The 12,884-nt window shown below is 45.3% G+C and overlaps 1 protein-coding gene across 3 annotated transcripts in view; it reads left to right on the top strand.

Annotated features, from left to right (window-relative positions):
* Nucleotides 1–11,792, top strand: part of LOC307075211 (dedicator of cytokinesis protein 9-like) — a 71,816-nt gene extending 60,024 nt beyond the window's left edge. For 2 of the 3 annotated variants that reach the window (XM_079735722.1, XM_079735721.1), the window contains exons 42-52: nt 143–358; nt 1,127–1,184; nt 2,877–2,983; nt 4,480–4,602; nt 5,167–5,280; nt 6,492–6,638; nt 7,121–7,331; nt 8,307–8,497; nt 9,115–9,215; nt 9,513–9,651; nt 10,547–11,792. In XM_079735722.1, coding sequence (XP_079591848.1) covers nt 143–358; nt 1,127–1,184; nt 2,877–2,983; nt 4,480–4,602; nt 5,167–5,280; nt 6,492–6,638; nt 7,121–7,331; nt 8,307–8,497; nt 9,115–9,215; nt 9,513–9,651; nt 10,547–10,663 — 1,524 coding nt within the window. In that variant the 3' untranslated portion in view covers nt 10,664–11,792. Of the gene's footprint in view, nt 1–142; nt 359–1,126; nt 1,185–2,876; nt 2,984–4,479; nt 4,603–5,166; nt 5,281–5,560; nt 6,639–7,120; nt 7,332–8,306; nt 8,498–9,114; nt 9,216–9,512; nt 9,652–10,546 lie in introns of those variants that run through there. The other variant, XM_079735723.1, reaches the window with a different exon arrangement.
* Nucleotides 11,793–12,884: the final 1,092 nt, after the last annotated feature.

Here is a 12,884-nt window from a genome sequence, read left to right as displayed (position 1 = left end):
ATCCTTTTAACCTTCCTACTATTCGGCCACTGGTTCTAACGTTTAAGGGCCTGTGATCCCCGTTGTTACAACATTTACCCCGACTGCAACGTCTTCCCTACACCGGAGCACACCGTGACACCTTCGCCCTGTCCCTCCCCAGCACACGGTGTTCCCGTCGGACGTGAAGGACCTGATGAAGCGCATCCGCACGGTGCTGATGGCCACGGAGCAGATGAAGGAGCACGAGGACGACCCCGAGATGCTGGTGGACCTGCAGTACAGCCTGGCCAAGTCCTACACCAGCACCCCGGAGCTCCGCAAGACCTGGCTGGACAGCATGGCCCGCATCCACCACAAGAACGGGGAGCTGTCCGAGGTGGGGCCCCCGCGTCCCGCTACGCTAGGCTAGGCTAGGCTAAGCTAGGCTCCAATAGGCTATGCTAGGCTAGGCTACGCTAGGGTGTGCTAGGCTAGGCTAGGGTATGCTAGGCTCCAATAGGCTATGCCAGGCTTTGCCACTAGATTAGAAGGGACTTTATTCGTCGTTATGCAGTCTACTGGGACAAAGGCCAGTAAAATGCAGTTAGCATCTAACCAGATGTGCAAATGTAGTGTTCTTTACAGACATGCAGGCAATATAAGATAAGATATGATGGATAACATAAGAATAAAAACAATAGAGTTATAAATGTAAAGTGCATAAGGAGTATAAGGAGTAAATGCTACAATATTGAAAGTAATATTAGCAATGATATATATATATATATTTCTTTTTTCAAAGGTATAATTGCACATGTTATAAAAAGGGCGATTGTAAGAATACTAAAAACGATAATATTGTAAGAGCTTATATGTCAGACTTAAATCTAGCAGTGCTAAAGCAAAGAATTACTATATCCTGCAATCTGCACAGTTATGTAAGTGGAGAGGTACAATATACTAAAGAGGGTGCAAATGTAAGTTTGTATGTACAGTATGTAGTCTGATCTTCTTGGAATGGTTGCTGTCTGGTGTGCTGAATTCCTCCTACAGTGTGTAGCTCTGTCTTTGTTACAGTGTGTGTAACTTTATGTTTGGCAATGTGTGTGACAGTGTGTGTAACAGTGTGTATCTGTGTGTGTGTGTGTTTGTGTGTATATTTCAGGCGGCCATGTGTTATATCCATGTTGCTGCACTTGTGGCAGAGTACCTGTGGAGAAAAGGTGAGTGGGTCTGTGTATACGTGTGTGTGTGTGTGTGTGTGTGTGTGCGTGTGTGTGTGTGTGTGTGTGTGTGTGTGTGTGTGTCCGTCTGAAGATGGTGCAGTATTCCCTGTTTCTAGATTCCCACTAAACATTTAAACTTTGATCACTTTTTCAATTTTTAATCTCAGCTAGTCATGAAATTGAATTGAATTTAAAGCCTACAGGTTAAATGTTTCAATAAACTTCCTCCAATACAAAATTTTACTTTAAAAATATATATCAATTGTACATATATTTTTAAGATACAATATAAAAAGATGACAACATTTTTATAGATTATCAAACAGTATAATCATCATTATGAGCATCGAGAATCATCAAACAATCTATGTAGATATATGGTATCGTATTGTATGATGTATTTAATCAGCGTTAAAGGACTTCATTAGAGGGTCACTATCCATACCAGCTATTATGTTGAATGGGAACCATTATGCCAGCACTTTAACACGTTTTATTGCAGTCATATTACCCAGACACACACGCACACACACACACACACACACACACACACACACACACACACACACAGGTCTTGTCCAAGGGTCATCTCTGGGTTTCAGTGCTGAAGATGGTCAAGTTTCCGTCGATAAGCATGTGCCAGTCCTCTGTGCACGTTTGAACCTTGCGGGAACATGCATTTTTGTCATGTTACACAATCACCAGACCTTAATGTGGAACACAGAGTGGTTATACAGTATGAAGGTATTATTGTAGCAAAAGTCTTTAGCACCTGTAACTGCAGATTTTGAATGCGCACACTAAAGTCACAGTAAAAACACAGAAAAACACAGAGCCTGTGGTGCTCTATGCCCTGAGAAACTCATCGAATGACCCACAGCAAAGTGTTTCATTAATATTGATTCATTTATTAATACGTCCGAGCAGACGACTCAGTTTCAATGTCCATTGATTATTTTCCTCCTTTTTATAATTGTCAGAAATTAATTAATTGTGGCTTAGTAACAAATATACTGTTTCTACTTCTACTACTTCTACCGTAGTACTACTACTACTGCTACTACTACTACTACTGTAGTACTACTACTGCTACTACTAGTACTACTGTAGATACTACTTCTACTGCTTCTATCACTACGACTACTTCTACTACTGTAGTACTACTACTGCTACTTCTATTACTACTGTAGTACTACTGCTACCACCACTACGGCTATTACATCCACTGTAGTACTACTACCAATAATACTTCGACTACTATTACACTACTACTATTACTACTACTACTACTACTGTAGTACTACTACTGCTACAACTACTACTACTGTAGTACTATTGCTACTCCTACTACTCCTACTACTTCTACAACCACCACCACTACTACTACTACTACTAATAGTACATTCAACCCCCAGCATAAAGGTACTGAGGCCGATACTTAATGTCCGCCATCTACCTATTTTATCATAATCACCGTTATTTAGATTAAAATGTTTTCCATCCGAAATGCACCAACAAGTATCAATAAGGCCTCCATCTCCAAAAGCCTGCTATTATTTTTACTATTATTTTTATTATTATTGTCTGTATGGACTGTTAAGAGGTCAGAGGTCGTGAGTCAAAGGGTATCGCCGGAGGGTCATGTGACCGCTGCATGTGTCCTGCGTGTGTGTTTCCCCCGTGTGGCAGGAATGTTCCGGCAGGGCTGTTCGGCGTTCCGGGTCATCACGCCCAACATCGACGAGGAGGCGGCCATGATGGAGGACGTGGGGATGCAGGATGTCCACTTCAATGAGGTGGGGCCCCACTTCCTGTTCTGGGGTCTATCAAGATCTGTGGCGGTTCGGTTCTAGAATAGTGCTATTTTTTTCTGTTCTATTCCAGGTTCTGATTTTGGTTGCAGTCCGGTTTTTGTTTAGTTCGGTTGGAAGTCTGTTCTAAGTTTTAGAACAGTTTTTTTTTTCATTCTTCATTTTCTAATGTTTTCTGTTGGGTTGCCCTGTGGTTTGTTTCTTTTTTAAATCTCATTTTGGTTGTGTTCCCTTATGTTCTATTCTGTTCAATTAAGTTCTACGAATATCTAGTTTTGGTTCCTGGTGTGCTTCTAAGGGAACAGAAATTGTAGTCTCTAGTCTGTTTGTTTGACCAAACCTAGGCTGTCTTTTCATCTCCTGATGAAAAGCGACCAGTTCCTCACTTCTGCTCAGTTTTACGTTGTGAACTCTGGATTGTTTTTACTGTCCCAGTTTAATGCAAGATTAGGCTGTGATCTGAATCGAGAAACATTAATAGTGCTGTTCCTCCCACAAAATTATTAGATCCGCAAATAGTACTGCAGTAAAAGTGTTATCTCTTATCAGTCCGTCTCGTGGTGGTGTACTGTAGACTTTGGGGCAGGACTTGGCTCACACACAAACGCACGCACGCACTCACACGCACGCACACTCACACACACACTCACTATCACACAAACACACACACACAATGTTAATACATTATGTGTGTGTGTTTGTGTGATAGTGAGTGTGTGTGTGAGTGGAAAGAGCAGTAGCTGAGCTCGCCTTTGGACAAAGTTTTAATCTGGCATCAGAATCACTGGAGCTACATGCACGCATTCACACACACACACACACATACACACACACACACACACACACACACACACACAAACACATACACACACACACACACACATACACACACTTTGCTGTGACATACACAAACTGTTGACCTTTTTAACTGCACTGTACGATATTGTGAGTTAATTTAAAGACATACTATTATACATATAATACAGCAATCATGGGGGGGAAGGGGAAGGAACACCTTCTCCTTCCCCGTCCAACACACACATTAAGCACATCATGAGCTTTGTGAGTAGTGCTCAGTCCATCAGCCTCACGGTTCGGAGAGTCTTTTACGACCGTAGCATCGGGATCACGGCTCTATAAAACCTCCCACACACTGCCAGCTGCTGTGTGTACTGTGGCAGACAGCCACAGTGACACTGAGGCTCCTGCAACACGCCTCGAAGCCAGCAGGTCCACGGTTCAACTGCGACCGGGACCTTCACTGGTGGAGTGAGCATGTTCAGAGCTCTTTATCGCTTTGTAAGATAAGACGATGCGGAAGTAAACAGGCTCAACCATTCTAGCAAAACCATTCGATGTTAGCTACAGACCGGAAGACATGAAATAAATGTACAAAAAATGTGCATGTATTAATGCTTTAAATGTGTGTGTGTTTGTGTGTGTGTGTGCACGCGTGTGCGTGCCTGCGTGCGTGTGCGTAGGAGGTGCTGATGGAGCACCTGGAAGAGTGTGCCGACGGCCTGTGGAAGGCGGAGCGCTACGAGCTGATCGCCGACGTCTACCGCCTCATCATCCCCATCTACGAGCAACGCCGCGACTTTGAGGTACAAGGGAAACACTCACAGCACTCCCCTGGCGACCCGCCGCCATGACCATCTCGTGTCCCTGATGACAGCATAACCAACAACCCAACGCCATGACACCCGCGTCCTTGACAAGCCGTGTCCATGACCACCCCCCTCCTCGACAACACAATCTCCATGACAACCGTTGGCCATGACAATCACTTTCGTGAAAACCAATGTCTTTGACAACTTGTGTCCATGACAACTGCGTCCATGACAACCCCGCTCCCCGACAACCCCCCCTCCATGACAACGCACCTCCACAACAAGAAACGACCATGGCAATCGCTTTCCATGACAACCCACCCCCACGAAACCCTGCCTTCATGACGACCCACGTCTTTAACCACGTTTGTCAATGACAACAATTACCATGACAACCCACATCCATGAAAACCACATCCGTGACAGCTCTTGTTGATGATATCGTAGTTCATAGTTCAGGGTGCAGTCAGGTCACTCTATGACGTGTGTGTGTGTGTGTGTGTGTGTGTGTGTGTGTGTGTGTGTGTGTGTGTGTGTGTGTGTGTGTGTGTGTTGCAGAAACTGACCCACCTATACGACACCCTGCACCGCGCCTACACCAAGGTGATGGAGGTGATGCATTCTGGGAGGAGGATGCTTGGCACTTACTTCAGGGTGGCCTTCTTCGGACAGGTTAGACCCCTAGACACCTGCCGCTCGGACCCTCTGCTACCAACGCACACATACACAGATCCACACACGCACGCATGCACACGCACGCTCTAGCAATCACACACACAGACACACAGACACAAACGCGCGAGCAGACGCAAAGCGTACAGCGTGCAATTTTAGCATGTAGCTCAACAGCAACAGGAAGTGGACTCGTATGACATGCACTAACATGCACGTGGCCGCGCTGAGGGTGTTGTGTTTTAACAGCCTCTCTCTGTTTCCCCCCGTTCCCTCCAAGGCTGCGGTGAGTACAGGGTGTGGCTGGGCTCCTCTCTCCCTTAAACACATGTCCGTCTTTCCCTTTAAATATGTCTGTCTTTTCCCCTTGAGTCCGTCCGTCCGTCCGTCCGTCCGTCCATCCGTCCCCCTTAAACCTCCCATTCTGCTCATCTTCGAAGCTTGACGATCATGAGTAGAATGTAAAAAAAAAACAACTAGAACTTTCTCCCCCCTCCACCTCATCCGACCCAAGTTCTCAGTCTGCTTTTCCTTCATTCGTGTTATTGATCGGACCAATCAGTCGCCTCGATGATCTGAACCAGATCAATGTGGTCTTTAGAATGGCCGACCTGATTTACACCAATCTTTAGATCTGCTGTTGATTAATTGGAGAATTCAAGATTCATTCTGATTTGAAGTGTTCCTGTGGTCTGTCGTGTGATAGAATTTGCAAAGAAAAATAATTATAATGAATAATATATAATGATATGTATAATGATAGACAGATTGAAAGAGAGTGAGAGAGGCTGGGAGGTGATGGAGAAAGTGTACGGATGGGATGTGAGAGAGAGAGAGAGAGAGAGAGGAGAGGGGAGAGAGAGAGAGAGGAGAGGGGGAGAGAGAGAGAGTTGAATGGGGAGAGAGTGAGAGAGCGAGAGAGAGAGAGTGAGAGAGAGTGAGAGAGAGATAGAGAGAGAGAGAGTTGAATGGGGAGAGAGTGAGAGAGAGAGAGAGAGAGAGAGAGAGAGAGAGAGCGAGAGAGAGAGTTGAATGGGGAGAGAGCAAGAGACAGCTTTTTTGTTCTTCCTCCATTAAAACCATCCCACAGTCCTTCCACCGCAGCCTGTCACTCAGAGCTTGAGAGGGGGCGGGCCCTCGCTCTGTAGTGGACGGCCTCCAGAGCGTCTGACCTGCCCGGCTGCTCCTCCGGCCGCTCTGCTCCCCTGCAGGGCTTCTTCGAGGACGAGGACGGCAAGGAGTACATCTACAAGGAGCCCAAGTTCACCCCTCTGTCCGAGGTGTCCCAGCGGCTCCTCAAGCTCTACACACACAAGTTCGGCCCCGAGAACGTCAAGATGATACAGGACTCCGGCAAGGTGTGTGTGTGTGTGTGTGTGGGTGCGCGGGGGTGCATGTGTGTGCGTGAGTTTGTGCAAATGTGCGTACGTGTGAGTGAAACTGTCCTCAAACTGTCCTAAACCTCCTCAAACCTCCCTGAAACCGCCTCCAACCTTTCTAAACCTCCTCAAACCTTCCTAATCCTCCTCAAACTGTCCTAAACCTCCTCAAACCTCCCTGAAACCGCCTCCAACCTTTCTAAACCTCCTAAAACCTTCCTAATCCTCCTCAAACTGTCCTAAACCTCCTCAAACCTCCCTGAAACCACCTCCAACCTTTCTAAACCTCCTCAAACCTTCCTAATCCTCCTCAAACTGTCCTAAACCTCCTCAAACCTCCCTGAAACCGCTCCAACCTTCCTAAACCTCCTCAAACCTTCCTAATCCTCCTCAAACCTCCTCCATCCTTTCTAACCCTCCTTAAACCCTCCTAAACCGCCTCCAACCCCTCCGCCCCTCAGGTGAACCCCAAGGACCTGGACGCTAAGTACGCCTACATCCAGGTGACCCACGTCACGCCCTACCTGGAGGACAAGGAGCTGGAGGAGCGCAAGACGGACTTCGAGAAGAGCCACAACATCCGGCGCTTCGTGTTCGAGACGCCCTTCACGGCGGCGGGCAAGAGGCAGGGCGGCGTGGAGGAGCAGTGCAAACGACGCACCGTGCTGACCAGTAAGGCTCTGGGCCGAGTGTTGATCCGTGTCAAGGCTAAATAGACCAGCTGTCTTGACCCTCGGGTTGTCCTCGTGTTTCGTCGAAATTAAAGTTTGTTGTGAGTTAGTATTTGATGTTTTGTAATGTTTGGGTTTGGTTATTTTGTTTTTTTAGTAACCAGAACTTTTGACTTTTTTGCCACTGTTTTCGTACCAGTATGGAACAGGACACACATGTTCACTTGTGGCTAGTATGACTAGTATGTATTAGTATGTGTGGGTTTTGACCAGTTTTTTTCTTCAGCTAGCAAGGCTTTAATACGCAAGAGGTGTGGCCCTAATTATCTTCTGTACATTAATCACCATTATCTCACACAGACACCTTTTCATCTAGTCATTTTCTATTTCTGATAAAATCATCCAGTCATTGTCATTCCTAGCGGTGTGTGAGCTGATCAGCCCTCTATCTGGCTCATTGGTTCAACAACATTAATGGGAAACACCCGACACAACACATCCTCTCAGCCAGGAAACCAACCTCCCAGGGGTCAAAGTTCAGCTGCTATCTAGCGTTTTCAATAATCACGCAGATACAGACAACCTGTTCCCCGGGGTTAATACGTCAACATGTCCTCAAGCACTACATGTTTGCTGACTCTCTCTCTCTCTCTCTCTCTCTCTCTCTCTCTCTCTCTTCAATGTCATTTGTTTCGGCCTTTTATGCCCTCATAACACCTCCTCTCCTTTGCTCTCCTTCCCTCTCCTCCCAACCTATCCCTCCCTTCATCCTTCTCTTCTCTCTTCTCCTTTTCCTCGCCTCCTTTCCTCTCCTCTCTCGTTCCCCCCATATCAACCCCCTCCACTGCCCTCTCCTCTCTCTCCCCCAATCCCCCTTCCCTCCTCCCTACCTCCTCTCCCCCTTCCTCTCCCCCCTCCTCTCCTCCCCTCAACCCTCTCCCATCCCCCTACCTCCCCTCCCCCCTCCTCTCCCCAGCCACCCACTGCTTCCCGTATGTGAAGAAGCGCGTGGCGGTCATGTACCAGCACCAGACGGACCTCAGCCCCATCGAGGTGGCCATCGACGAGATGAGCGCCAAGGTGGCCGAGCTAAGGCTGCTCTGCGCCGCGCCCGACGTCGACATGATCCGCCTGCAGCTCAAGCTGCAGGGCAGCGTCAGCGTGCAGGTAGGCGGGACCCCCACCACATTCTCCTGTCAACAACCCCCTAACCGTGACCCCTGGGGGGGATCTCTTGGGATTACAGTTGGGGGAGGCATGGCCTAAGGCTTGACAATGAAGCCTGAGTTGAGACTGCAAATGCCTTGATGGGGGGATCGCCACGCCCAGCTAATTTTGCTTATGTGAGAGGGTTCTGCTCATCCCATACTGGTTGTGGACCCCACATAGTCTGCGTTATGAACTCCGTTGTCGCGATGAGGTTGGACCGTTAATGCGACGGCTCCCCTTTTACTTCTACTTTGACGGATTCAAAGATCGTTCATTTCATCCTGTGTAAAAATACTTTACATTTACATTTAGGGTACTGACGCTGTTACAAAAAGCGTCTTAGTACATTTGTCAGAAGAAAGAGAAACAACAATATATCGCTGTTGGTACCGTTAAGATGTTCATAGAAACAAGGGCCAAGCACTAACATTTCCTAGGTTAACCAATTCCCTGTTTACAACACTCTTCCACCAAAGCCTGGAGGCCATGTTTGCCCTTTCTATTATGATAACACTAGATCCTTTGAGACCACTGCCTTGGCCCTTCCTCTGACCTTTGACCCATAACGTCTGCAGGTCAACGCCGGGCCCCTAGCCTACGCCAGAGCCTTCCTGGACGACAGCAGTGCTAAGAAGTACCCGGACAACAAGGTCAAGCAGCTGAAGGAGGTTTTCAGGTACTCCCAACTTAGCTGAGGAGGTAGAGCGGGTTGGCTGGTAACCACAAGGTTACTCCTAGCTGAGTGTTGAGGTGTCTCTGAGCAAGGCACCTAACCCTAACCTGCTCCCGACGAGCTGGCTGTCGCATTGCATGGTTGACGCCGCCGTCGGTGTGTGAATGTGTGCATGAATGGGTGAATGTAAGGCAGTATTGTAAAGCGCTTTTGATAAATGCACTATAGGGATGCAGTAAATGTCTATGGTAAATGCAAATGCATTTACCATTTACTTACCGCTGCCTGTTTTTCACCCAGGCAGTTTGTGGACGCCTGTGGGCAGGCCCTGGGGGTGAACGAGCGGCTGATCAAGGAGGACCAGCAGGAGTACCACGACGAGATGAAGGCCAGCTACCGGGACCTGGCCAGGGAGCTGTCTGGCATCATGCACGAGCAGGTAGCCTAGCATGCTAGCACACTAGCTTGCTAGCAGGAAGTAAACGGCAGAGAGCTGTCCAGCATCATGCACGAGCAGGTAGCCTAGCTTGCTAGCAGGAAGTAAACAGCAGAGAGCTGTCCAGCATCATGCACGAGCAGGTAGCCTAGCATGCTAGTGCGCTAGCTATCAGGAAATAAATGGCAGAGGGCTGTCCAGCATCATGCACAAGCAGGTAGCCTAGCATGCTAGTGCGCTAGCTGGCAGGAAATAAACGTCAGAGAGCTGTCCAGCATCATGCACGGGCAGGTAGCCTAGCATGCTAGCGTGCTAGCTGACAGGATATAAACGTCAGAGCTGTCTAGCATCATGCACGGGCAGGTAGCCTAGCATGCTGGAACACTAGCTAGTAGGTAATAAACGGCCGAGAGCTGTCCACTATCATGTGCAAGCAACGTTCTAGAAGGAAATTAACAAAAGAATACTTCCTGGTAGGATTACATTCCGATTGATAATAATAATAATAATAGTACAAATAATTACGTTGATTAATGTTGATGTGTTTTGGAGCCACGTTAGATGAACGCTGATCAAACAATCAGTGATTTGTTAGTGATGGAGAAACTAATCTAATGCTTGTTACTAACCACGCCTTCCTCTGCTCCCTCTGCACTCAACCTCAACAGATCGGATGGTAAAACTGCTTCTTCTGCTTATCTGTGTGACGTCTGTATTAAAAAGTGACTTAAAATAGTCACACTTATAGTAGTTATTTGGGCTTAGCAAAGTCATTGTAATGCATATGAAACATGTTTTGGATGCGTGTTGTATGTACTTTCCCTCTGTGTAAACATTTGTAACCTTTACGGTCCTTGATTTGTGATAATATTTTGAACGGATTGTGTTTTTTTTTCAGATAAACCCAACGGACGACGGCAACAGAAACACTCTCTCCGACTCTCTAGGGATCTTCAATGCGATCAGCGGCACCCCGACCAGTGCTAACACACACGGCTCAAACTCCGTCCTCTGACCTCCCGACTTTTCCTCCAACCTTTCCTTCCTTCTTAAGCCCCGCCCCTCCCAGAGCGTAACCCGAACAAAATACGTTTTCCGATTCTTCCTCCGATTTACAGAATTGAAAAATGGTTGATGACTTGTTGCAAAGCTAATAGGAACGAGATTTCTCTGGAAAAATGTACACAAATGATTAGGTGGAAAATATCACAAAAACAAAGTAGACGAATACATTGTTATCATTTGTCTTTTATTTGTTTTATGTTTGAATTAGTTTTACCCTATCGGATGCCAGATTCACAGGGAATGCATATTAATACAGGGCCAACCAATGAGGAAAGGTTATTTTAAGACAACAGTTTGATTTTATTACCTGACATTTTTGAACGAACATCATTTTGTGAAATATTGTTGACATCCAAAACACAAAGACACTCCTCATCCCCGTACATGTGGCTAAAAAATAAGCAGCGAAAACAGCATTTATCTGCTGTTTTCTGGTCCGGTGCTAGCAGTACAAAAGGTGTGCTAGCAGTCTATTGATAAATTTACTGTTTTGGTCATACGCTTAAGACTCCTTAAAAATAGATTATTGTGTACAGTAGTGTATATATGTACAATATATACAGTATTACAAATATAGACATTGTCAGAGGTTTTCATGTTCGATGTAATCGCTACTAAATCAAACATTGACTACATTCCTCTGTTTATAAACTGTATTTTTTAATCTTTCGTTTTTGTGTCCCAGAATATTGCATAATGTTTGTTTTTAGGTTCCAATGCAGAAAACGACAAAGAATTTTTCAATTTATTTTAGACTAAGGGATTTTTTTTAAGTAGTTTTTTTATCGGAGCTACTTCAGTCCATGGGAAAAGCATCTTGAATAGCACGAATATATCTTCAGAAACAATGTGTGCAATATTTTCTACTAATACCGAGACCTATTGCACAGAAGTCCTCTCTTGCCAAAGAAATTAGAAAATAAGAAAACATTTTGTGCAATGACAGATTTGATGATTATTTCCCATCTTCTCTGTCTCCCTGGCTTTTTATTGGATTTGAAATAATAACTTTTTTATATCTATTAACTTCTCTTGTAAATATGTCCTCAAACTTTTTTAATAAAGACTATATAAATGCAAATGCACTACATTGTTAAGTTAATTTGGTTATGCATGAAACGCACAGCGAACCCTACTTTTTAGCCAATCAGAGAACAATCATTGAAGACGTTTGGAGGTTTCAAAGTAAAAGTTTCCAGCTAATCTCAGTTTGCTGCATTACTGCAATTAAAACCTGACGTGAGCTATTTAATCTCTGTCTATCTAAACTGATAACACAATCTCCTCACATCGTTCAGTGTTACGGTGCTGTATACTGCTGAACCATAAATACATTTAAATCCGTTTAAAATGGTCAACAAAGAGGAAGCAACAAAAAGCTTTTATATTATTTTGAAACCTCTCCACTCAATTCCCCTTTAATACAACTCTGCTTGAAAAAAGGCTTATCTCATGAGCCAGGTCCGGTTTGAACGTGTTTGAGTTAGTAAGTTCACCTGGGAGTAGTGTTGTTGTTGTGTTGTTGTCGTGTTGCCTGTTGCTGTGTTCCTGTGTTCTGGTCCAGGGTTACTCCGCTTTGTTTGTTTTGTTGCCTTGTCTTCATTTGGCACACACACACACACACACACACACACACACACACACACACACACACACACACACACACACACACACACACACACACACACACACACACTGTACATATACTTAATCAAGATGAAAACACATGAGGCTAGGCAGCCTGGAGTAGATAAATCATTTCCAACTTTTCCAATGTCCAATTCATATTTTAAAAGCCACAGTGATTACAATTATAAATTATTATCTGAACTAGCACCAAGTACAATGTGCATAAACAATAGTATTGTAATGTTTGTAGGACTATATATTATAGACAATAGAGTGTGTTGAATCTACAATACATTCTACATTGTGTGTGTGTGTGTGTTTGAGTGTGTGTGTATGTGTGTTTGTTTGCGTTTGTGTCTGAGTGAGTGTGTGCATGTGTGTGTGTGTGAGAGAGCAAATGTTGGCCGACAATGAAACCAAATGAAACATAAGTTTATTCAATAGTGCCACTTTAAAGACATTAAAGAGGTTTCTGCTGCTATGGCAAGCCATTTTCCCTAGCCTCTTTTGCTGGGTGTGCTGCTCAGCTTATCAGTCTAAAC

Source organism: Pollachius pollachius, assembly GCF_949987615.1.
Source record: "Pollachius pollachius genome assembly, chromosome: 4".
Taxonomy (NCBI): domain Eukaryota; kingdom Metazoa; phylum Chordata; class Actinopteri; order Gadiformes; family Gadidae; genus Pollachius; species Pollachius pollachius.
The sequence above is the reverse complement of the archived record's forward strand: the minus strand, read 5'-3'. Positions and strand labels throughout refer to the sequence as shown.